Here is a 26999-nt window from a genome sequence, read left to right as displayed (position 1 = left end):
TTGAAATAAATGTGGGCCGTCTACTCCTAATGGTGGAAGGATCTATAGTGGGCATTCTTGAATAGAGATTATAGTATTCATCTCAACTCTATAATGTTAGGTATTAAAAATATTCAACAAATATTGTGGTTTCATCTGTCTAGTTGTTTCATGAAGCTCTCCTACTAATGTGTACAACGATCTCAAAACATAGTCCACAGTCTAATATTTTCTAGGGGGGGAAAACAAAACCAATAACTCTAATATTATTTGTAGGAGAAAAACTACCAAACCATTTCGAAGTCTCTTAAAAAGACCTATTTTCTCAGTTGCACAGATAGAATCTCTGCTTATATAAAACAACTTTTTTGACATCTGTTGCCAACTAAAGATAGAAATGTTTTTGCTTTCTTCTATTATAACTTTTTAGCTATTCCATTTCCTAGTGACTGCTGTGATAGGTCAGGACCCATTTCTTGGCCTTGGGGAACAGGATATATATGATTGTCTAGTTTGCTCACATTTTCTAGGTCCTACTATGCCCATCAATGTAGATGCTTCTCCCAAAAATATTAAGATTCTAAACTTGGAGTCCAGAGGCTCTTTGAGGATAGATAATGATATAGGTTTTCTCTCTCTGGGGCCGAGGGGAATAAATGTAATCCTTATTGTACATGATAGCCCCTCAGGTACTTTCCTGTGGTGATTATGCTCCCCCTCTTCCAATGGTTCCTGCTCTTCAGACTAAATAACCCCACTTTCTTCTCCACTTATTCTTATAGCTTGATCTTAAAGGCTGCTTGCCATTCTAGTCACCTTCCAACTTTCTGTTGGAAGTATCCATTCCGTATGGATTCAGAGGTATTCCTGGTAGAAAATCACTTCTCTCATCCTAGATACTATACTCCTCTTAATGCTGTGTGAAATCACTTGGTTTTGTTTTGCCATATTGTACTGTTGACTCATGTTGACTTTACTGTCAACATGAAAATCTCCATCATTAGGAGATTTCAGAAGGCAACCTCTTTACTTATAACAAAAGATAACCTGAGCCTTACCAGGTTACCAGAGAAAGTGTTGTATGCGTATTTGTTTTCTTAAACATCCAACAACAGTAACAGCCACATGATCCAGGAGATTTCTGAGGAGTATTTGTGATGCTCACTATCCTGACAAAGGGACTATCTGGCAATTTAAAAAAAAAAATGATTGCTATCTTTTGTCTTTATATTATGTACATTTTCCGCTTTCCTTCCCACCTCCAAGAAGTGATTGCTTATAACAAAGAAGACCTAAGGGGGAGGGGGGGGGATGCAAAGACAATTCAACAAACTTAATACATCACAAAAGCTTGATGCTATCTGAAGTTTTTCATAGCCATAGGATCTCACCTCTGCCAAGAAGTGTGGATGTGTTGGGGGATGGGGAAGTGCCCTCTCATATCTTTTCTTTAGGTATAAATTTGGTCATTGTAATTTCACAGCATTCAGTTTTGATAATCTTGTTCATATTGTTCTTCATGTTTATATTATTGTAGTCATGGTATGTTATAGTATATACAATTTTATTATTAATGTCATTGTGTATACTGTATCCCTGGTTTTGCCTATTTTACTTTCCATTAGTTTATATAAGTATTTTCATGCTTCTCTCTTTTCACTATAATTCTCATTTCTAACTTTTGGGCTGTTTTTGTTTATATTTCTTCTGCAGACCTCAAGTACAGAGGTAGGATTGTGTACTTTCTTTAGAAGCTAAAAATCAATGATGGCACAGAAAAGTGAAGAGTGAGAAGGGTTTAGGTCATTGACCCAAGGCCATTCAGCAGATGATAAATCCATGGTAGTCAGTCACTTATTAAGCATTTATTAAGTGCCTGCTTTGTGCTAGGCACTGTGTTAAATACTGGGAATACAAATAAAGGCAAAAGACAGTACCCGCCCTGCAGGAGTTCACCATGTAAGGGAAAGACAACAAGCAAATCAACGTGTCTGGACAGTTGTATTCATTTGGAGATCATCAGCAGAGGGAAGTTGCCAGAATTAAGGAACATCCGGAAAAGCTTCTTGTAAATGGTGGAATTCTAGCTGGAATTTGAAGTAAGCTAGGGAAGTCAGGAGACAGAAATGAAGAGGGAGGGAGTTCCAGGCATGGGCAATTCAAAAATGCCCAGGATCTAGTTAGCAAGTTTTTGAATGAATAGTTATCAGAGTCCTTTAAAAGATGTCATTCTTTAACCTTATTTAGCTGCCCAGATTTACATTTAAGCATTTACCCTCTACATTGCTCTTTCAGCAGTGACCCTATCTTGTTCTGCCTGGAATGTATAGTGGCTGCTCAAAGATTCAGTTTCACAGCTGATTAACATAGAAGCTTTGATCTGCCACATTTCTGATCTGGACTGGTTCACCCTTCTGTAGACAGCCTAGTACTCCCCTGCTTCTAGAGGCTCCCCATTATGGTGCTGGATTTAATGTAGATACCCAATCAGCTCTTAACTCTACTCTACCATGGGACTGTGGCACTTAAGTAATTCAGCAGCATCAGCCTTCCCAGTAGAAAGGGATTACAGGATCCTGCTACCATGCTTCACCTAAACCTTCTCATTTTATGTAAGAGAAAAATGGCAATCCATTCTACAGAAGAGGAAATAAAAGAGAAATAAATTGCTTATGGTCACTTAGATGACTCCTGACTGAATTTGGAGTAGTTTTTCTATGATGCCATGGTGGTTAATCATTGTATGACACGTTAGAAATGTGTCCTAAATTACTTGAAATTTACTACCTTCTTCAAGAAAGAGAAAGTTTGATCTTCTGGCTTATTTCCTGAATCAGTAAAGACTAATGTTTCTCACTGACTAAACTGATTATCTCAAGATTGTCTAGTAGTTGGCTAATCCTGGAATATTCACTTAGCTTATCTGGCCAGTCTTCTTGCTTCTAGAAGGAACTTCTCCCAAACCTTAGAATGTTTATAAAAGATTACTACTATTCATCTTTTCCTTCATTTTCTGAGCTCCCTTTTAACTTTATATCTATACTATCTATAATCCTATGATCTGTGAACCTTTGTTCCAGTTTTTGGTCTTTATTTTTTTAATGCTGGTCTCATTTGTGTCAGTGATATTTGTTTAGTACTGACTGGTTGATGTGTTGTGTTCCTTTGTAGGTTATCTCTCTCTCTCTCTCCAAGCTTGCTGTAGTGATAGTGTTTTCATTACATCTTCCCACATATCATAGATTCTATTTTTCTTTCTTCCAAACTGGTATAGCAGATATGCAGGACATTCTCTCTTTCAGTTTGCACAGGGATCAGTGAGCTCTGAAATCAAATGATAAGGCTTTTATATAAACAAAAAGACAGTGGGGTGAGCTGCATTTGAGGAATGAAATGAAGTGGAATATAGTGCTGATGATGAAGATTCAAAATTAGAACAAATCAGACCCCATCACCAGTACTATCAGTAGTAGCAGTGGAGAAATTGGTTAATGTTAATATGATCATTTTTTTCGAATTAAATTTATTTTCAGTTTCGAACATTCACTTTGATAAAATTTTGAATTCAGATTTTCTCACCAACTCAGGACAGCATATATTCTGGTCATCCTTTCCTCCAGTCTACCCTCCTTTCTATCCCCACTCCCCCATCCCCTTCCCTTCTATTTTCCTATAGGGCAAGTTAGATTTCTATACCCCATTGCGTATACATAGTATTTCATAGTTGCATGTAAAAATAATTTTTAATGTTCATTTTTAAAGCTTTGAGCTCAAAATTCTCTCTCTTCCCCCCTCACCCACCCTCATTGAGAAGGCAAGCAATTCTATATTGTTTATACATGTGTAGTCATGCAAAACATTTTCATAACATTCATGCTGTGAAAGAGTAACTATATGTCCTTTTATCCTGCCCCACCCTCCATTTATCTATTCTCTTCTTTGACCTGCCCCTCTACTAAAGTGTTTGCTTACAGTTACCCCTTCCTTATAGGTAGACCTATATATATATACACACACACATACATATACATATATACATATATGTACATACACATATATACATATATACATACATATATACATATATAGCTATACATACACACTTAAACATACATAGACACACATATACACACACATTCCCTCCAATTACCCTAATACTGAGAAAAGTCTCATGAGTTACAAATATCATCTTTCCATGGTGGAATGTAAACAGTTCAACTTTAGTAAGTCCCTTATAGTTTCTTTTTCCTGTTTACCTTTTCATGCTTTGCTTGATTCTTGTATTTGAAAGTCAAATTTTCTATTCAGCACTAGTCTTTTTAGCAAGAATGCTTGAAAGTCTTTTATTTCATTGAAATTCCATGTTTTTCCCCTGAAGTACTGGGTAGGTGATTCTTGGTTTTAATTCTAGCTCTTTTGACCTCTGGAATATCATATTCTAAATCCTCAATCCTATAGTGCAGAAGCTGCTAAATTTTCTGTTATCCTGATTGTGTTTCCACAGTACTTGAATTGTTTCTTTTTGTCTGCTTGTAATATTTTCTCCTTGACCTGGAATCTCTGGAATTTGGCTACCATGTTCCTAGGAGTTTTCCTTTTGTGATCTTTTTCAGGAGGTGATCAGTGGATTCTTTCCATTTCTATTTTACCCTCTGGTTCTAGAATATTAAGGCAGTTTTCCTTGACAATTTCTTGAAAGATGATGTGTAGGCTCTTTTTAAAATCATGGTTTTCAGGTAGACCAATAATTTTTTAATTATTTCTCTTGGGTCCATTTTCTAGGTCAGTTGTTTTCCCAATGGGATATTTTACATTGTCTTCTATTTTTTCATTTTTTTGGTTTTGCTTTGATTTCTCATAAAATCATTAGCTTCCATTTGCTCCATTCTAATTTTGAAGAAATTATTTTCTTCAGTGAGCTTTTGGACCTCTTTTTCCATTTGGCCCATTCTGCTTTTTAAGGCATTCTTCTTCTCATTGGCTTTTGCCATTTGAGTGAATCTAATTTTAAAGGTGTTATTTTCTTCAGCATTTTTTTGGGTCTCCTTTGGCAAGCTGTTGAGTTGTTTTTCATGATTTTCTTGTATTACTCTCATTTCTCTTCAAAATTTTTCCTCTACTCCTCTTACTTGATTTTCAAAATCCTTTTAAAGCTCTTCCATGGTCTGAGACAAATTCATATTTTTCTTAGAGGCTTTGAATGTAGGAGCTTTGTTTGGGTTTGTTATGTTCTTCTGGTCTCATCCCTTGATCTTCTTTATCATCAATGATGTAAGAAAATACCTTTTCAGCAAGAAAGTTAGAATCTGTAGTCTATTTTTTCTCTGCTGTTCATCTTCCCAGCCAATCACTTGACCTTTGAGCTCTTTGTTAAGTGAAGGGCTCCAGAAGCAGCTGCAGCTTAGGCAGTGACTGCCACTGCCCTGAGGCTGAGTTCAGGGTGCACTGGGACTGGAGCTGAGTCTGGAGCCAGACCAAGCTCTCCTCTCAGCCAGATGAAAGACCCTTCCCACTAACCTTCTAAACTATCTTTGGCGTTTGTGGGTATATTAGATACATGTGGGTTTCGAAACTACCACAGCTGCCAGTGATTCAGTCCCACAAGGCCTCTTCCAGCTCTTCCCATGCCAGCATGGCCCATGCCAAACTGCTGTCTGTTCCCAGCCCATTGCAATAGACCTTTCCTGTTGACCTTCCAGAATGTTTTGGGCTGGAAATTTGCTTCAATCTGTCATTTTGTGGCTTCTGCTGCTCAAGAATTTGGTTAGAGTGATTTTTTACAGGTTTTTTGAGGGGCTTCGGGGAAGAGCTCACACGGGTCCCTGTTGCTACTCCACCATTTTGGCTGCGCCCTCCTCAAAATGATCATTTCAGGAAGGAAAGCCTATTCACAAGTCTAAATTCTGCGCCAGCCCCCATAATAACTTCAATTACCAAAACTGGGCCATCAAGAAATTGCTACAGATGTGTGTGGGGGTGGGGGTGGGGGGGTGGGGTGTACATACATGTATGTGTCCCATAACAAGGAACTTTTTTTCATAAGGAATTCTGTAAATTTTGACATGTTCATTGGCATTTAGATGCTAGAATAATGGAGCCAGTCAACCAAAATATAAACATTGTGTGCCTCTTATACACAATATTGTGCAATAAGTCACTTCCTACTTGAAACATGAATTCAACATATAGGAGAGAGAATGGGAAACAAAAACAAAATAAGGTGGCAGAGAGTGTCCATAATTGTAATGACACACAATGTCATGGCTATTTTGTCAAAGCTACAAGGGATGTCACATAAGAATATGTTGAGTAGTCACCAGGTGAGAATGCTGACAAGTAAAAGACTGCCAACAGCTTCAGTGGTTCATTGACTGATGCCATCCTACAAGTCAACTGCTGCTACTTCAGCTCATAGTTAGGACTGATTTTTCTGTCTTGCCATAAATGTTGCTCCTAGATATGTCTCTTTTGTGAGTCCATGGGAAGATGTGTAGTGCATGTAACATTTTTCCTCTGAAGTGATTCCAACTTTGTGGTGAATTTCTTAAGGAATGCTTGGGAGTCTCCTATTCTCCTCTATCTTTCTGTCTCCTAGGGCCTTCATGTCATTTGTTTTCTTTACCATGGAGGAGCATCTAAAACTCTTAAAAACTCAATTGCCATCACGTAATTCCATATTTTCATGTATTTGCACACTTTGTCCTTCACCTTGGCACCAACCTGCTTACCTATTTTTTGGGTGGTCAGTGCACCATGGATATTTAAACCACAAGTGTGATTTTCTTGCAGTTGAATTATAATTAACACCTTTCTCTTAAAGAACCCATGTTTTCACTGGGAAGTAATGTGATCATTTAGTACCCACCTTGGCAGTATTTTTATTAGATACATTTTATTAGTGCTGGCATTTACTCATGGAAAGAGAAATTCTGCAGGTGTTTCCCAGAGAGTTTGGCACTTGAATGGAGTATTCTCGATCATAATAAGTTCTCCTGGGATTAAAGAACATCTTGAGAGACTACTGTGGAGGTATTTCCATCTCCCAAGGTGCACTAACCATCCAATTAACTTCTTATTGTAGATGTGAATATAACACACAACCCTGGCCCTACAGAAATAGGTAGTCTTCTCAAGGATACAAAATATAAATATGTAAAACATTGTAACAATACTTTGATACAGTTTCTCAAGAGGCCCACAGCTAGCTGTCTCTGTCAACGTCAGAGTTTGACTGAAAGGCACTACCAACAATGGAACTACTTTTACCATAATGTCAATCTTAACCCCACACCAGTTATTTTAGTATACTACTAAAAATGGTTGGGAGATTGAAGAATTTAGCCCCAAGGCACCATGTAGCCTTTGAAGGTTCTTGAGCAGGGAAGTAATGTTTTCCTTCATATTCTATCATGTTAAATGTTGATCTGTTGTACATCTTTGTCCATCAGATTTAGCTGAAGACAGCGAAGAGAAATACCTTGCATGTGCATTAATACCATGTCCCTCCACCCCTCAAACCCCACAGCTGTGAAAGTGCAACCAATTTCTCATCTAAAGATCAGCCCTTCCTTAACTCACACTTCCACTCCAACATCCACTTGATCCTTTTATTACATTTCATTTCATACTTTAATCAAGCAGGAAGCCCTCATGGAAGCTTCTCACTGCTAATAGTCAGGAGCTTTCCTGAGCTTTCTGCCTCTATGACCATTGGGTGACCCACTGCAAGACTCCATTCTTTGATACTGTGATGTTCCAGCCTTCTACTCTACCAGAGTCTTTTTGAGTCTTGGAACCTATCTGCATATTTGCATTGTAGGAAAAGGGACAGCAAACTGTGAGTCAAAAGACTCATGTATTCTTGTTTCAGCTTTGTCAGGGACTTTCTATGTGATCTTGGGCAAGTAACCACCACAGTTTTCTCACATGTAAGTTTATGGATTGTGTTAGTATAGTGATATCAAACTCAAATAGAAATGACACTGTTTCATAAGAAAACCACATATCCGCATTATCTATCTTGTATTGTATTTTCAGTTTATTTTGTAAAATATTTACCAGTTCCATCTTACTCTTGTTTAAGTGTACTTGGGAATATTGTGGGGTGCATACAGCCTCCAAGACAGGTTTAGAGCTGGCAGGAACCTCAGAGACTATCTAGTCCAATCCTTTCATTTTACAGATGAGAAAATTGAAATCCAGGGGCATTAAATGCTTTGCCTAAGGTCTCATAAAGTGGAGAAGTGTAGAACCAGGTTTTGAACCAAGGTCCTCTTGTTCCAAATATATCATCCAGATCACTCTGAGTTTCCTTTCTGCTCTAAAATTCTGTGACCTTTTAATTCCACAAGTCATCTTCTAAACCTTGTTAATTGTTCTTATTTCTATACCAAAATTTGACCCCTATATAAGTTTATACATCTCTCACTTTTGTCACTAAATCACAAAGACACTCGCAAGTTTTTTATATTATATTTTATATTGTGCTATTTTCTGCTTTCTAGACTTTTAGAAGAGTCAGTCTTCATCAAGAAGAAACATGAGGATGGATTACAGCAAATTTGAAATGCTATGGGGAAAGATTTGTACCAAATAGTGTAGCTATATTTCAGAGTCTCCCATTAATAATGTCAGAGACCTTACCCTGAGAAACCACATGGCCAGATTATCTCTAGGGTCCTAGGGAACATGTCCTCTTCCCTTTCTCTTTGGTCAGAGGTATCCCATCTTCATGTTGAAAGAGCCTCATCCCACAAATGAGCAAACCCATTCACTTTGGGACCCTTTCCATGTGCCCTCTCATGCCATCTGCCTGCTTGCAGAAAGGAATCTCACACTTATCTTTCTAATCTTATTTAACATGATTCTACCTGTCAGCCATACTGTTGCCTTCCAACTTTGTGCATTCATACAAGCCATGTTCTTCCATGTCTAGAAGATTACAACATCTTGCCTGAAATTTTAACTGTCTTCAAGGTTCAACTCAAATGCCACTTTTATACTTATCTGTATATGTGTTGTGCTTCTCTCTCTAGTGGATTGTAAACTCAGATCAGGGGCAGTTTGGTTGCGCATTTTTGTTTTGTTGTTTAGTCATTCAGTTGCATCTGACTCTTCATGACCCTATTTGGGGTTTTCTTGGCAAAGATACTAGAATGATTTGTCATTTCCTTCTCCAACTCATTTTACAGATAAGGAAACTGAGGCAAATGATTAACTGACCCAGGGTCACACAACTAGTAAGTATCTCAGGTGGGATTTTGAACTCATGAAGATGAGTCTTCCTGCTGTGCCACCTGGTTACACATAGGAAATACTTAATAAAGGTTTCTTCACTTGATTTCCATTGATTTGAATCAATAAGTATCAGGAGGTCCCTACAATGAGTCCAATTAAGTCCAAGCTTAACAGCTTGCCAGGCCTAGAAAAAATTCCTTCTAGCCATCTGCTTCCTTGGGCTTGCAGACTGTGTTGCTTTGAAAAGTCTGCAAACACCCTCCAACCACAAATTTTCTGATGCTTCCCTGATAATGGGAAGTGTTTTAGTTTGTGTGGGTGCATGTGTGCGTGTGCATGTAAGTATGTGTGTATGTATGTGTGTGTGTGTATTAACCCTTAGACATAGTTTTCCCTTTATACCTCCCACAAACCCCCAAAATGTACCAAAACCTGTAGTATAGCCAAATTCTCAGTCAGAGCCCAAGGCTATGTGGGATCAGAATAACATTTTAATATACTTATTTTTACCCTGATAGAAAACTTTTAAAAGTCCCATAGCCTTTCATAGCCCAGGTCTACTTTGGAAAAAGCAACACCTGCCGTTACTCATAGCTAGTCATATAATAAAAACTAAAGAAGGCCTAATGAAGTCAGGGTAGAACGCAGGCTTCCTGCCAGCCTCCCAAGACAATGTGGCAAAATCATGGCACTTCCCAAGAAAGTAAAATAATTTTCTTCTTTCTCCTAGAATATTTTGTTAGTGTTGTTGTTTGGGATCAAGGGATCTTAGAGTGAGAAGGATACTTAAAGGCCATTTCAGGGAAATTCCTAATTTTATAGATGAATAAACTGAAGCCCCAAATGGTTAAGTAAAGTGCCCAAAGTCAACCAAATAGTTAGTGGGTTAACTGGGATTCAAACTCTTATCATCTGACTTTTAATCCAGTGATCTAATTTTCACTACACCATAAGTAATGGTATTGGAGGGAAACTCACAGTGGCCATATCTTCCATATGCTATTAATTCTAGATTGTTTAATATAATGGAGATTTAAACTCCTGGGGAAGGCAAAATTGGGGTTTGCTTAGCCCTGAGAAGAGAAAACTGAGGGATCATTCTGATGCTGTATTGATATCTTTTGTTGCAAGGTATTGTTTCTCCATTTTGACACTTAATTCACATATAAATCATGGTTATGAGATTATGGGACTGATTTTTGATAAATGTCTCAAAATTCATGCCACCAACTGGACAATTTACTATAAGGGCTTTGATGCTCAAAACTAGTTTTAAATTACTCCTTAGAAATTGCCTTTCAAAATATTTGATGAGCTGGGGGGAAAGTTTTGGGACTTAATAGTTACTTCATATTTTGACCTAAAATATCACCACCTACCCCCTACCTAATTCCCTAGATTAGGCTCCAAATAGTTAGCATTATTGTTATATTAAGATCATACCTACTATCCAAAAGCAATGTAATTCAATCCTATCAGAAACACTACTATGTTCAAGACACAAGAGATACAGTGATAGAAAGGAAAGACAGAAACTCAGAGTTGGAAGAGACTTTGGAGACCTTTTAGTTCAATCTGTACCTGAATAGATATCTTCTCTACAACTTCAATAGAAACTGGTCATTCATCTTCTTGGAGACCCCAGTGAGATGGAAACCATTGTCTCCAAAGGCAGCACAGTTCATTTTGAACTGCTCTGATTTTAGGGAGATTTTCCTTGTGTCAAGTCAAAAATCTGCCTCTCTGCAAACTGGGCTAACCATTGTTCCTAGTTCTGACCTTTGGGGCAAAGCAGGAACAAAATGGATCCCTCTTCCCTTTGACAGTCCTTTATATGCATATAGTTATCATGTCCCCACAATATCTTCGATTTCTTCAACTGCTCTTCTTATATAATCTTTGGTCTCCTGAGTGCTTGCCTCTGGATATATCCGTTTGTCAATGACATAGGTGTCCTGAATTGAGTACAGGTGCTCTAGATGTGGTCTGCCTCGGGCAGAGTACAAGGAAATAATTCACTTCTTCCTTCTATAAACTTTCTTCTGCTAATGTTCCTTAACAATTCATTTGATTTCTTGGTTTCCACTTCACACTATTGACTCCTGAGGTTTCAAGCCCACAAAAACCCCAATGATTTTCTTACTTGAAATGTTTTCTAGCCTTGTAGAAATTTTTTAAGACTCAAGCATAGAACTTTATATTTTTTCCTATTTAATATCATTTTTGTAGATGAGAGGCAGCATGGCACAGTGGATAGAAAGCTGGCTTCAGAGCCAGCAAGAGCTAGATTTAAATCCTATCCTTGATACTACTACCTGTGTGATCCTAGCCAAGTAATTTAACCTCCTAGTGCTTTTCAATATTTTGAGATTATCATTTGCAGTCAATGTGCTACCCTGCTTTTGGGAAGAGAAATCCTTCATCTGGGAGTTCCATATATCTTGAAATCATAGGTTCAGTTTATCACCTGTATTAGATGTAGTCATTAACATTTTTTAGGATACTATTTCTGTTACCCATTGTTGTAACTATTTCACATAGTTCCATGTCATCCAGAAATTGGATGAGCCATTCATACCTTAATCTAAGTTAATGTGCTCTAAAGGCAACACCTTTAATCTCTACTTGATAAAGTCTCTTCTTTCCACACCCATCTTGCCTTTACTGACTGACCCTTTTGTTTTCATTCTCTTTTTCCCCTCCCCCACCAAATGAAAGTAAAGTTTCCATTCTCAAATTTTTGACCCTATTGATCATTTTTTGTTATAGGTTTCTCCTTTGAATTTATCTCACTAACCCTTATATCACAGTTATTTATGTACATGTCTTTTCCTTCATGAGCTTGCAGGGTCCTTGATAACAGGTTTCATGTTTTATACTCCTCTTATATCTGCCATAGGATTTAGTCCATAGAATTTCCTCCATAAATAGCTGGTTTATTGAAATAAATTAAAAATGTTTGTGAAGATGCTATCACCTATTTCTTAGAAACACACGAAATAGTTTACTTGTATATGCCTAAGACTTGTATAGTTTTTTATTTGTTTTTGAGAAACCTCAAAAGGACAGTTAGGTCACTCAGGAGATGGACTACTGAACTTGCTATCAGAAAGACCTGAGTTCTAATTCTGCCTCCAACATTTACTAGTTGCACGACCTTAGGCAAGTCACTTCCTAGCCTCAAGTTCTTCATCCATCAAATGAGGATAATAGTATCATTGGTTGTGACTATTAAGTGAGATCATAGATGTAAAGCACTTTGTAAACCTTCAATTGCTATACAAGTTATTATCATCATTATTATAGAAAGCATGCTTAAAGTGATGCTTTGATGCCTAACTTTCCATTTCTTAGTGTTAAATCCCTAAACAGATAGATTTAGTACCTGAATTCCCCACCTCTCTCTTATACTTAAAAAAAATTCTGGCCTCTGAAGTGTCTGGGCTTCTTCCTTCTCATTGGCTGCATCAATCAATCAGTCAGTCAACATGTGCTTTTTTTTTTTTAACATCTCCTATGTCTTAGGCAGTGTGCTAGGTACAGGAATACAAATCCAAGAAATGAAACTCCTATCCCTAGGAGACTAGCTTGAATATTCATAAGGGAAAAGCACAAGTCCAGTGATTTTTCAGTTAGGAAATCAATAGGAAAATTAGATTTGTATTGTAAAGAAGTGGAAGTCCTCCTGAGTAGTGAGACTGGCTTATAGTTTTTGAGAGAGTTTTTTTTTTCCTTTCCTCTGAGATTTTATACAACATCCTTTTTCATATCCATAAACTCAGGGGCTCCTGTTTGTTCCCATTGTCAACTCTCTGAAAGTGACGGGAGAGCTGAGGTTGGGGGTATCTTGGGTCCAGTTTTGATGTGACTTAAAAGTCAGGGTAACATCCATAGGTACAAAAACAGTGTCAGTTCTTATGAAGCCTAATTCCAGTAGCTAGTGGATAATTGCCATGTGGATGAGAATAGCTGTTGGATGAAGAGGAAGAAAAAGTCCCTTTCTAAATTTCATAAACATAAACATGGTAAGTTTCCTGTTTTGGGATAGGAATAAGAATCCTGAAGTGGGCTGCAAATGCCTGGTGATGCAAGACTAGAAATTTCCAGAAAGTTTCTGGGGCAAATTTTAACCCTCAATAAATATTGGTTGATCAAATGCAATGGAATCAATCATAGACATGTGTTTGTTTCAGGGATCAATCCTGTCAATTCTCCCTTCTTCCTACATATAGCCACATACATATATAGCCACAACAAAATGCTACTATGTCAACACCACTATGGGGCTTATTCTTGGTCCTCACTAGTTTCCCTAGCCTTTGCCAAAGTATCAGCATCATTCTGGGTTTGAATGTCACTCATTTCTCAGTTATAAAGAGGAGCATGAACCCTTTTCCTCCAGTTGAACTTGAGAAATACAGAGTTTTGAGTGACATCCGAATACCAGTCATCCACAATTATTACATCATGAAGCCCAATAAATCCCTGCTGCTATCTTGAAACTCTGGCAGGAGGAGGGGAAGGGGTGGAAGGGAGGGAGCTTTAAAAAAAATGGATATAAAATCTTAACCCACAGAGACAATCCGTTTCATTCCTGATAAACTCCAGAAGAAAAGAGCAATCAGCCCGATGAGAACTGAACAAATTAAATGGCTGAGTATTATTTCAAAAGGGGAGCACACAGACAGCATCAGAAATTTCCCATCAGCTGTAATAACGCCAATTACTTTGCCAATTGCAGATTCCATCGTGATGTTTTTAGCCCAATCAGGCTTCGGACCCTTGCCGGGGCCTGATGGGCTTTGTTTACTCAGGATGTTCATTTGCAGCGAGTCTCTTGCACCGAAAGGTTTCAAGCTGCAAGTGTTCTCTCTTCCCTGTGCTCATTTGCAGCCATTGGGAGATTATCAATGGAGGGTTGGGGAGGAGGGGGAAGTAAGTCTGCTAGGACTAAATTCTCCATCCTATTGCAGTTCCCCTGGTGATTTTAAATGGCAAGGTACACAGCTTAATGGTTCTCAGTGAGCAACCTCTCCATAGATTAACCAGCCATCAATAAATACATATTTCTGATGACCAACAAGGATTCTTGGCATGTGTGTGAATTGGACAGCTCACCATTAAATAGCAATCATGAACATTTAGCTCTGGGAAGGCAGAGCCCAGCCAAGAGTTCATTAAGCCTTAAATACCGACAAATGGGGGAGGGATTAGGGTGAGGTAGGGGTAGATGAAATGGATTTCTACTTCGGGTTGAATGTCAAGCAACTGGTGCATTTCAAAAATGTTACATGATGGTAAGAGGGGGAGAGGGAGATTCAACTCCCCCCAACCCTGTCCCCAATGCATACATTTTGGCAGATGAAAGTAAATACATAAAATATAATCTTTCTTGGAAATTTTGCAAGAGCATCATTTGCTGTTTATATTCGGTGCCATAGAAATTGATGGGTGTGTTGCTCTATCCACTTTGGGAAAGAGCTGTGATTTATCTTTCTCTAATTGAGGAAGGGAGCTAATCATGAACATTTAAGAGCTGGCCTCTCCTTGACTGACAGCTTGGGTGTAAGCTGTATCTATGACTACTTCAGGCTGGAAGAAGAAGAACCTGAGTGATGATTTGAGAAAAGACATGGTCACGTTCTTTGCCTTCCTCATCACCTCCCCACATGTCCCAGAGTTTTAGTGCTTATTTGTTTCTCTTGCCTCTTGCCTTTTTGCCACTTCTCCCTTCAGTGCTGGGTGTCCTGTGCCAGTGGTTTCTGATCTTGCTACAGAAAAATCACTTGGTCTCCACAGCTCCCCAGGCTTTGTGGCTCCTGCTGAATCCCAACTCCACCAGCCCGGACTTCTGTGTCCTATTCTGGGTTCCCTTGCCTCTAAGATCTGGGCTCTCTGCCAGGGCATTGATACATGCTGAGTTGCACCTCACACCTGGGTATGACCTGCTTTTCATCTGACAATTTGTAGGGTAGAAACAGGTCCTGTTTAGAGAGAGGCAGATGGGGACTGGCAGGAAGGCATGGAAGGGAATATCAGATTATTAATGACAGGGTTCAAACTGTGGCAGGACTTGGTGTATAGAAGCTCTGATAAACTCCAGATAATTCCTGCTGGGATCTATTTTCCTTGTCCCTCTCTCTCACCTTGAAAAGAGATACTTGAGGCCATTTTGTTTTGATACTGTCCCTTCTTCCACTGGCAGCTGTTCAGATAATATGTTGGACTCTTAGATAAATGTGTGGAGGAGACTGTCACCTATAGACCCTCAGAGTCCAGGAATGACCCTGCGGAATCCCAAAAGAACATAAAATACCAAATTGAGTTGAGGGTATCAGATCATAGTGCTATTGCCTCAGTATCACTTGCTCTGTGGCAGACAGCTAGTTGTCCCAGCCTTGACTCTTCTCGTTACTGTGAATTGGTAAAGTTTTATTTACTGGGCAGACTGACAGGTTAGACTTCTTCCATTTGAAAATGATTGCAAAGGTGAAGGTTGGTTAGCCTAACTTATATTAGTGTGAAATTCTCTAGTGGGTCAGAGTCTTCTCAGCAGGGTTTGGGTATTCTGAGGTGGAACTTTAAAAAAGAAGTTTTTAGGAAGGCTGATGTTCTCCACCCTGTGAGGTATTATTTTTAAGGCCATGAATTATCAATGACCTTGCAAATAAATTTGGGCCAGTACTTCTCCCTAAAAAACAACGACCACAGCAAGCAAAAGCCTGTCATATCCCATGCAGGCCTCTTCCCCCAAATGCTTGTATAGACATATCAGAACTGGAAGAAGCATATGACCAATAATAAGAGATAGTGTTGTGTAGGAACTAAAGAACCAGCCTCAGAGTAAGGGAGACTTAGGTTAAAGTCCTGATTCTGGCACTTAATGACTGTGTGCCCCCAATCAAATCAGTACCAAACAACTCTATATAGCAGTTATTTGCAAAGCCAATGGGCTTTGTTAGAGGGAGTTTCTTCATAAAACTTCTGAAATTATAGGACTGGCTCTCCCCATTCCCTCTCCCCCAAAACAAATTAAAAAAGGAAGATCCATAGGCAGCTAAGTGGCATAGTGAATAGAGTACTGGACTTGTAATCAGGAAGTCTTGAATTCAAATCCTGCCTCAGCTAGATAAGTCACTTAACCATTCTCATCTTTAGTTTCCTGATCTGTAAAATAAGAATAAAAATAGTACCCATATGCCAGTGCTTCCAGACCATAAAATGCTATATAAATGCATGCTATTCTTCTTAGTGGTCATGACTATAGTGAACTTTTCCCAAATTCAGTCTTGTATCATGATTTCAGTCCACGATAATAGGTCAGTTAAGAGCAGTGATTAAGATCCTGGTAGGCATGGAGGCTGCTACAAGCTTCAGGAAGAGATATTAGATGTTGTTTTACAAGAATGCAGTACCTGCCTTGAGACAACTTACAATCAAATAAATGAAGGAAATAGAGCAAAGCAAGGAAAAGGTGGTGAGGTCTATTTGGGAAAAAGATACGTAGGCAAAGGTAAACCTTCTGTGAGATTTATGTTTGTTTATTTGTATTTGTAGGAGGTTATCTGAGGGTCTGGTGGGGTAGAGGGTGTGAAGTGGGGAGAGATGCATGGATCACAAATTTCTGAACCCCTTTGTCAGGCTAACTCAGAATAAGTAACAATGGGGAGAAGTTACAGGAAGATGGATTTCATTAAATCATGAAAAATTATCTTAACCATCAGAGGTGTCCAGAATGGGAATGGGGTTCTGTCATAATTACTGAGCTTCCTTGCATTGGAAGTTCTGGAAGAGAGGATAGTTAACCACCTGTCTGGGATGCTTTAGAGATTTGTGGGATGAGGTGACCTGTAATGTACCTTCAAGCTCTAAGATTCTTTGAATTGGTGATTGAAATCTATATGGCAAGTGAATCTATGTCTATGTCTATGAGAAAAGTGTGGTCTGTCCTAAGTCATCATGAAGTCTGAAGGGAAGGTCTGAATTCCTTTAGGCTGGGTGTCCCAGTCCAGTGCCTGGAGATTTTACCAACAGCTACCTCTTGCTCAGTTTAGGTGAATAGAGGTCATGGCCTAAATGAAAGTACAGTCCCTGAGCAATTCTAAAAGGTCTAACATTTTGGACAGCAAGAGTGATAGTTTCTCAACTTTTTACATGTTAAATGTAGAATATGCTAATAAAGACAGGTTCCAAATGTCAAACTTCTATAAGAAGAAAGCATTGCATTTCTTAAAATATGCCTCAAGGAATGAATGATAGAGAGGATCCTTATGAATGTATAACAGCTTCAACACCTAAGTAAATAGTGATCATAGAACACTGGGAAAAAAAGAGAGTAGGAAAAAAAAGAGAGAGCTCTACTCTAAAGATACACAGAAATGAATTTGTTGAATTTAAGGAGTTGAACTAAAAGTCAAGTAGCATTGATTTTAACCCCAGCTTAGCCTCTAATTACATTTATAACACTAGGTAAGTCACTTTAATTCTCTGGACCTCAATTTTCATATCTTTAAAATGATGGGTTGGTACCAAATGATCTCTAAAATCCTTTACCTTTGTGTGTGCATTAATGTCATAGCTGATTCCAAGGGCCATGAACATATCAAAATGGGAAAGCTAAGGCTGTAGATTTTGCCAGCTGGGAAAAGTATGTGTATTTTTTAAGTTGGGTTGTGCATTGTTACCAAATATTTGGAATCTTGACTTTAGAACCTAATCATGTTATACCTCATATTTAAGGTCAAAGACAAGCTCAATATGGTTGAGCCAGAAGGAATTGGCCGAGCTCCATGTATTGGGTCAAGAATTGGGTGTCCTCAGAGAAAATGTCCATCCTGCAAGAAGAGTTCGGTAAGTTGCTTTACAAGAATTACCCTATCATTTTGATTCCTTGAAGAACTCTAATTTTATGCTTTCGTTTGATTCCTTCTACTTGATTTCAAACTCTATGAAAGGGGTTATAAGTCTTAATTCATTTTTATGTTTTCCTCAACACCTCATAGAATACATTGCCTATATAATAGGTCTTTTATTCATATTTGTTAAATTCACTGAGAGTCTAGGAAGACCCACCTGTGTGTTTATCAATTACCTCTTGATGCACAAAGTAGTGTATTCTTATTTTCTCCAATGAATTATGGTTCCCTATCACTATGACATCTATCAGTTTATCTCTATTCATTTTTTTTTCAAGAAAAAGAACCAATGCTTCCACCAAATGGTAGAAGTCTTGGGTTGGTGTTCTTTCCTCAAGAAATTGTATCCTGTGTGTCAAGGGGCTTACAAATATCATGTTTAAGCACTGAGTAGGCATAGGTCAATTATTCTGGGCTCATGTACATTATGTGTCCAGGATACCACCTCCATTGATGGATATCTGAAATATATTGTTAGTAACACGATCCTTGATAAGTTTTTGTTTTCTTTTTATTTTCTTTTGTTTGCTAGCGTAGATCAGGGTCCCTTTGCCAGCTCACCACTACAACATGCACCAGGTTAGAACTGATTATTTCACATGGTTAGAATGTATTATTAAGATGATCAGTATCACATGTTCTATCCCCTGGGATGCAGGTTAGGTGTACTCTGTCTTGGAGCCACAGGTAGTTTAGGCTCATCAAATCTGAAATGTAAACCATTTTGTGGGTACTTTCTGAAATTTTGGTTCAGTTGAGTGGTCAGAAGTCTTTATATGGAACTCTTAGAGATAATTTTTCTAGGCTGGGACTGTTTCCATTATGATTTAACTGAAGATTTGCCTTCCAGCAAATCTTATAAATTCATTCCATTGAATTTATGCCAAAAAGAATAGGTTTCTTACTTGGAACAAACTAAAAATTTGTATAAGACATAAGGAGGCTTTGTGTCTTTTTAAAAATTGTGACAATATGTTTATTTCCCCAGACTTGGCTTATCTACTCAAGTTCTAAGATTATTAAGATCTATTATTTTTATCCATTTTTGGTAGGAGAGGGGTAGGGAGGAAGGGAAAGAGAGGACTTCTATGAGTGGTAACTGTCATTGACATGATCCCTGAAGATTAACAATGTTGGTAGCACTGACAGTTTCCCTCAGTGGCTCAAAGCATGGTAACTGATTGAGAGAAAACTAGAGAGAAGCCCAAGGAAAGGGGGCTAAGAAAGACAGCCAGGGGGGAATTGACAGCTAGCCCCCTCAAGGGTGTCAAATCAGCTGATGATATTGGTTTGAAGTCATTCTTGTTTAAAGTCAGATGGACATCTTGATTTATCAGCCTTTCTGAACTCATGAACACCTGTTCATTCCTTACCAGTTGGCAAGACATGGTGTGAGGTCTTTTCTTTGACATTCGTTGAGAATCTGCAGTTTCTACACAAAATGCTTGACATTTTCCCCATGTATTTAATTTCTCAATTCTAAAGGAAGCCTGAGAGGTGAGTTAATTTATTTTGACTTCAGGCTCTGACATTGACTATGTCCACCTCCATCCTGCCTTCTAACCCTTTGCATTGATCCTAAAAAACTGGGCCTCTTTCCTGACCAACTGTGTTGGTCTTTTCCCTGAGCATAATAGTCTTCATTTTTCCTTCAACTCTTGAAAATGGAATTGAATGTCTTTGATGTGTTTAGGGTCTATTTTTGTCTGAATTTTGCTCCAATAACATCAAATAGGTCACCACAGATTTAAGAAAATTAAAATTTCCTGCCAAACTATTTGGGAAAGAATCTGATGAGGGGGTTGAATGATATAAAGTCCATTCCAATTCTAAAATTCTATGGTCTGTATTTTATGATCTAAATCTGAATTTATTGCCTCTCTTCAAACCTCAAGCCCCAAGCAGACAAAACAAAAAGACAAACTATTTAACCTCACAGCTATGAATTTGTGAATTTGCAGTTAGAAATCCAGAAGACTCTCTCTGTTATTATTAATTCTGAAAAGCTGGGCTCTGATTATTTGAGAAAGTCCATCTGTACTACAACTTATATCAACTGCAGTTGCTCAGGCGAACTTCAAGGGTAGCAGCCCCATCAGCAGAGCAAGATAGGTGGCAATAATGCCATGATGTTTGGAGAACCTCCCAAGTATAAACTTAACCATTCTTTCCCCCTAGAAGAAACTTTCCTAACTGATCTATTGAGGCTTAACCTTTAATGTACAATTAAGACAAAAGCACTTTGGGATGTGCGTGGATGTGTGTGTGTGTGTGTGTGTGTGTGTGTGTGTGTGTAACAGGAAATAAAAGGAAGGCACTAATGAAGTTGATCCATGGCAGTTTATTGGCACTTCCAGATTGAAAACAGACACACACACACACACACACACTGCTCAGCTCTTCTTAAACTTTTGCCTACAGAATCCCATCCAAGGATTCTACCCCTCCTTCAGTAAGTGACCTTTACATTTGACAGTTGGTTTCCTGAAACTGATAAGGGATGTTTTTTCATTTTCTATCTCTTATCATACTAGCAGATTTTCATTTGAGAAATAAGAGAGAGAAATAGGTAAAACAGGTTCCATTCTTGATGTCATTGCTGTGACACCATACTTATCCACATGCCCTTCAGTTTAGATAATGTCCTATTTCCTTGTACTTCTATAAGAACATTGTTCAAGAATGATGTCCAGTGCCCTCGAAAGACTGTGACATTTATTTCCTTGGAAGTGATATGTTCTTGAGAGTTTGAAGATGGAGCATTCAAGTATGTTTTGAAGACCTTGGTAAATCTGTCAGTTCATCAAAATGGTTATTTGTTTCTCATTTTTATTTCAAGGAATCCCGTGAGCATCCTTTGTAACTAGAGAAAGTTATAACAGAAAGTAAGCACTTCAAGGCTACTCATTACCCAGTATCCCTTATATGTCTATAGTGCTGTATAGTTACAAAGCTCTTTCACACACATGGCCTCATTTGATCCCTGTGAGGTAGAGAAAGTGGAAGTATTCCCAATTTGAAGATGAGGAAACCAAGACTCAGAAAGGAGAAGTGACTTCCCCAAGAAAGTGATAAAATAGAAATTAAAACTCCTGACTGCTGATCTGCTGTTCTTTCCATTTGTACCACACCAAGATAAATGTTAAAGATATAGAGATAATTCAGAAGCACTTGCTTTAAAGCCCACTGATAGTCATCTGAAGTATTACAGTATCACAGATAATTTACCTATTTGGTAGAATTGAAGAAGAAAACTGGACTGAGGAGAAAGATATCTTTTATTCTGTGTTTTAATAAAAAATTAAACCTGAGAATAAAAATCTATATACCACAATTGTTTTTTTTTGTAGAATAGTACTTATAACTTGTATGATTACAAATAAAATTGGTACAAAAATGGCAGATTATAAAATAAAAACCAAACTGAAAGACTTAAAAAAAGTAGTTGTAAGCATATCTTTGCTGATAAAATGTAGAAACTAGCAGTAGCCCTTCCTCCTTTGAACTTTAGGTAATCAATTTCATGGAGACATTTGGTGGGGGGAGGAGATCTTGAGTCAGAGTAACTTGAGTTTGATGAACACTTCTGACACTTAACTACCTTTCTAACCCTGAGCATTTGACTTGATCTCCCAGGACCTCAGTTTTCTCAACTGTAAAATAAGGGATTGGTTGAGATGATTTCTGAACAAGTTTATTAAGCACCTACCATTTGCTAAGCACTCTGTTATATATTTTACAAATATTATTTCATTTGATCCAAATTGGGTCAAATTTGGGCAAAATAAAGAGGATCTGATCTATCAACATTGATTGAATGCCTCTTAGGTGCAAAGCACTTTTTGTGGCATGGTGGGATATATAAAGATTTATAAAACTCTATCCCTTTCCTCAATGAAACTTGATTTTAAGCAGGAGAAATTAAATAAAAATAAATAATAAAGACAGTAAAGGATAATGATAGAAAGGATTTTTTTTTAACAATTGCCAAAAGAACTGTACTTGGAGTTGGAAGATCAGGGTTTAAGTCACTGCCCTTTACCTGCCTCTGGGCTTTCACTGATCTGATCCTCAGTTTTCTCACCTATTAAACAGAGCATACTGTAGCACTTCCCTAAGACCATTGTTGTAAGGATCATAGGAAATAATGGATGTGAAAAGTACTTTGTGACTATAAAATTTTATACAGATATAAGGGAGTAGAAGTAGTGATGGTAGATTCATTGATGTGTGAGTTGTATGGACTAGAGTCCAAAGGATGGAGGAAATATAAGAGTGTAGTGATTAAAAAAGACTTTGCAGAAGAGTTTGAAAATTGAGTTGTATCTTACAAGGTGGGCATGATTTGGACAGAGAAAACATTCTAGTTGGTAGACTGGTGTAAAGACACAGAGGCTAGAATGTTCAAGACATTTGGGGACAATGTAAGTCATTATATTACAGTTTAGAGGAGATTTGGTCAAACCAGAATGGTAAAGTCCCAGATCTTGAGTCAGAGTAACTTGAGTTTGATGAACACTTCTGACACTTAACTACCTTTCTAACTTTGGACATGTGACTTGATCTCCCAGGGCCTCAGTTTCTTCAATTGTAAAATAAGGGATTGGTTGAGATGATTTCTGAAGTCTTTTCCTAGCTATAGATCTATGATATTGTAGATCCCTTGATTGACATATTTGCTAACTGAAGTCCAGGAAGTAGTGTGACTTACCCAAGTTTATTTGACCTTGGGAAAGTCATTAACCAACTTGGTCCTCAATTTCTTTAGCCATAAAATGAAGTTGGAATATATAGTCTTGGAAAATCCTTCCAAACCTAGACCTATAATCTTGTGACTCTGTAATCCTCCCTCATCCTGTGTATCATTGTGAAAGTGGCATATAGGGTGCATCCTGTCATCATTAAATATGTAGTATATCAAGGAACTGTGTAAATGGAATTTTCTAATGCCATTTGAAGGGAGTGTTTTTGTAGAGACAAAATTAAAGTTGTTCAGGGACAGAAAAAACAAAGTGAGTAGGAAGGTAACTGAGTGGTTAGTTCAGGCAGAAAAGAAAAACTGATTTGTTACTGAGCAAAAAAGAAGGCTTTGGGATTTGAATGATCTTAATTGACTTTAGACAGAGATCAGAGGCCATAAACTATTATTCAGTTCTACTATTTACTTCTTTGGCCCATCTAGACATATGCAAGTACACTTTTATTTCCTAATTACTCAGTGATAAGCTTTGGACAAGATCGTGTTTTTTCATCTTTAAGCCTTATCTCATTTCACAATTGTGTTATGATTTTAGGTTTTAGGGATAGGAACTATACATAAAATATGATTTTTTTCACCACTTGAATGTTGTTGGAGGTTTTCTTCCTCCCACCTTTAAGCCCCACCCCCCCTCCACCAATGCCAAAGTAGTTGAAATGGCATAGTGTGTAGGACACTGGACTTAGATTCCAAAAGAGGTAAGTTTAAAGTTTTCCTCTGAAACTTCTTAGCTTTATGACCTTGAGCAGGTCACTTAGCCTTTCTGAGCCTCAGTGTCCTAATGTGTAAAAAGTAAGAGTTGAACTAAATGACCTCTAAGGTCTCTTCCAACTATATATTTATGATCTTATTGTAGGTACATTTGTCAAAATTCACCTCAGATATTAAAAACTGAGGTTTAATGCTTAGTTGAGAAAGAGCCCCAAGTGCTCTGGAGTGAGGAGAAACATCTGAAAATAAGCCCAAATGTCTCATGAAATGAATCCCAGATAATCCTTTTACATTCAAACATTTTGACAGTTTTTAGGAGTTCAAGATTGAGTGTGTACTTTATACGGAAACGGAATTATCTCCAAATTATTCGTTTGCCATTTAAAGGGCTAAAAGAAAAGGGAAAAAATAACAGCAAGAACAAAAAATAAAACCTCCGAGGCTGTCCATGGTAGATAAGAGGATGCTCCATTGTTAGGTCCAGCCAGAATTACTTTTTACTGCATGATTCATGATGGTGGATCCGTCAGTGGAAAGAGGGAATTTAGGAGATGGGGTAAGTTTTGGAGGGAGAATGAAAAGTTCAATTTTGAACATGTTGAATTTGAAATCCTCCTAGGACAATCAGATAGATATATTTGTTGTGTTTGTCCTTTGTTTTTGAAGAAGACCATGACATCAGAGAAATGATGACATGACTTGCACTCGACTTTGTTTTGAATGAGGGAGGGCTGTGCAAGGTCAGCAGCCTCACTTCTTCAGAGCCATCTGAATCGAGGATGACTGAAAATGGCCCAGGATGCAATGGGAGACCTTGGCCTCCTTAGGCTGGCCTTTTCGGGTACTCACTTAGAGGGAGGTAACGCCCATTGAGGGAATAGGCCTCTTTAAGAAGTAGTCAAGGAATGGCCATTTTAATGAACAAAAGAAAAAAATAACTAAATCAACCTGGGAGGGGACAAAAACTGTTACTATTGATAATCACTCTAAAGCAGTCATTAAGTGGAGTTTGGTCAGGAGACCTACTGTTGTCCAGTCTATGGACTTCAAAGTGCACTAGGTTTAAAGTTTTGGGAATGATGAAGGATGGAAGGAAGGAAGGAAAGAAGGAAGGAAGGACATCTAGCCAGTAAACCCCAAAGGAAAGGGGGGAGGAGAAAAACGGGAGAACATTAGCTGGATTACCCAGCTCAGGCAAACTCGGTCTACTCACTTTGTTTTCAAAGAAGACCATGACATCAGAGAAATGATGACATGACTTACACTTGACTTTGTTTTGCGTGAGCGAGGGTTGTGCAAGGTCACCAACCTCACTTTCTTCTCCTGAGCCATCTGGATCCAGTGACCAGATAATCATCAGGATGACTGGAGATGGCCCAGGATTCAATGGGAGACCTTGGTCTTCTTAGGCTGGCCTTTTCAGGTACTCACTTAGAGGGAAGTAACACCCATTGAGGGAAGAGGCCTCCTTAAGAAGGGGCCATTCCCCTGACTACTTCTTAAAGATATATTTACTAGGTAATTGAAAAGAGGAAACTGTAGTTAAGGGGAGAGATTGCAGTTTTATATTATGTGAAGGCCATCTGTATAAAAGCAATATAGTTGAATCCTTAGGATGAGCTTACCAGTGGACAGAGACACTGTCAAATGGTTCAGTGGATATGGTTTAATGAATAAAATAACGCTACAGAAAATACATTACCATTTGCTTTCCAGCTGAATCCTGAAGACCACTGAGCTCTTCCATCTGACCTGTGTCTGAAAGATACTTTCATGTTGACTCTTGCTATTAGAATATGAGCACCTTGAGTTCAGGGACTGCCTCCTTTTGTAATCTTAGTGATTTGCACATAGTAAGTGCTTAATAACCGAATTTTCATTCATGAATATCTAAATTTTGTTCCTCCCTAGCTGCCCTAGTTAGGCATGAGGGAGAGAATTGTAAGAATTAAAATGAGAACTGAAACACCTTAGGTAAACTATTTATTCAAACATTTCTAGTCAGAAGGATAGTAAACAAGGTAGAGTTGAAATAGAACAGCAGCTTTATGAGAATGACAGTTTATATTTTTCAAAATATTTTTATAGATATGGTCTTAAAGCTTCAGAATTGACAAGAGTTTCTGGGGTCATCTAGTTTAACCTCCCATCCCACATAAGAATGTCCACTGTCCCTGAAAGATACATGGTAATACAGCCTCTCCTTTGAAACAATGGGAACTCACTAATTTTCCAGGAAGGCCATTGTAGTTTTGAATAATTTTAATGATTAGAAAGTACTTCTTTATATTAATCCAAAAACCTACTTCTCTTTAACTTCCCCTCCCTTGTCCATCCCCATCCCTAGTTCTACTCCCTGGAGTTGCATAAAGTAAGTCTGAGCCTTTTTCCAAATTATAGCCCTCCAAATACTAAATGACATTAGATTCCCCTCCCCCCCCAAAAGAACCCCAAGCAAGCTAAGCCCTCTCTTATTCAGCCTACACAAACACAGTAAAGTCCTTACGTGACATGTTTTTCTGTCATCTGAATTCTTTGTAGTTTGGTAATTTCCCTCTCAAATATACTATTCCAACCTAAATACCACATTCCAGATATGTTCTGATAAGGATGGATTCCAGCAGAACTTTTGCCTTCTTTTATTTGGACTCTACTCTGAAAAACCGGACAATTCTCTAATAAGATTTCGTTGCTTCTTCAGCAATCACTATTTCTTGGTTGATGTTGAGTCAACAAAAGTCCCCTAGGTATTTTTTGTGTGCACTAATGTGAGTTTACATTGGTGAATTTATATTTTTTTCCTGTTAATTTTATTTTTTTTTTATTTTGGGCTCACTCTTCCAGCCTTTTGACATATTTTTGTTATATCATCCAGTATTAACTATCCTTTCAACTTTATGCATCATGGTTTCATGCTAAAAATACTGAAAGAGAGATCAAAAGAACCGGTTCACAATTCTGCCATCAGCTCAACATTATTACCTCTCTGATCTTCGGTTTCCTCATTTATAATATGGGGCTTATATATGCATTATTTACCTCAAGGGATATTTGTGAAGTTCTTTTTTCAGTTTACTCATCTTTAAAATGGAAATATTCACATTATCTACATCTTGGGATATTTGAGAAGTTCAAGATCTTGTACTTTGGATAATGCTACATAAATGAGAGCTGTAGCATCATTAGCTGTACATTTGTCAAGCATGACTTATGATTTGATTGAAGTCATTCATACAAGTGTTGAAAAGGACAGACCTCTCTCTATGTCTCTGCTGTATTCTACTAGAGACCTTTAGGTGGACATCATTTTATTAATAAGCAGTCTTTGGGTATACTGGTTTAACCAGACAGAAATTTATCCAACCATACTGTCATTCTGTTTATATTTACCTGCCCAC

At 38.0% G+C, this 26999-nt stretch overlaps 1 protein-coding gene and 1 long non-coding RNA gene across 6 annotated transcripts in view; one reads left to right on the top strand and one right to left on the bottom strand.

The window, feature by feature from the left end:
- The window catches only part of SETBP1 (SET binding protein 1), a 505913-nt gene that overhangs the window by 245720 nt on the left and 233194 nt on the right, over positions 1–26999 (top strand). For all 5 annotated transcript variants that reach the window (XM_072605257.1, XM_072605253.1, XM_072605254.1 and 2 more), the window contains exon 4: positions 17956–18066. In XM_072605257.1, the coding sequence (XP_072461358.1) occupies positions 17956–18066 (111 nt within the window). The remainder of the gene's footprint in view (positions 1–17955; positions 18067–26999) is intronic.
- Positions 3040–26999, bottom strand: part of LOC140501508 (uncharacterized) — a 50013-nt gene continuing 26053 nt past the window's right edge. Inside the window, exon 3 of the long non-coding RNA XR_011966210.1 lies at positions 3040–3303. This is a non-coding gene — a long non-coding RNA (uncharacterized lncRNA). The remainder of the gene's footprint in view (positions 3304–26999) is intronic.

This window comes from Notamacropus eugenii, chromosome 4 (genome assembly GCF_028372415.1).
Source record: "Notamacropus eugenii isolate mMacEug1 chromosome 4, mMacEug1.pri_v2, whole genome shotgun sequence".
Classification (NCBI taxonomy): domain Eukaryota; kingdom Metazoa; phylum Chordata; class Mammalia; order Diprotodontia; family Macropodidae; genus Notamacropus; species Notamacropus eugenii.
This window is presented reverse-complemented; position numbering and strand designations above follow the sequence as displayed.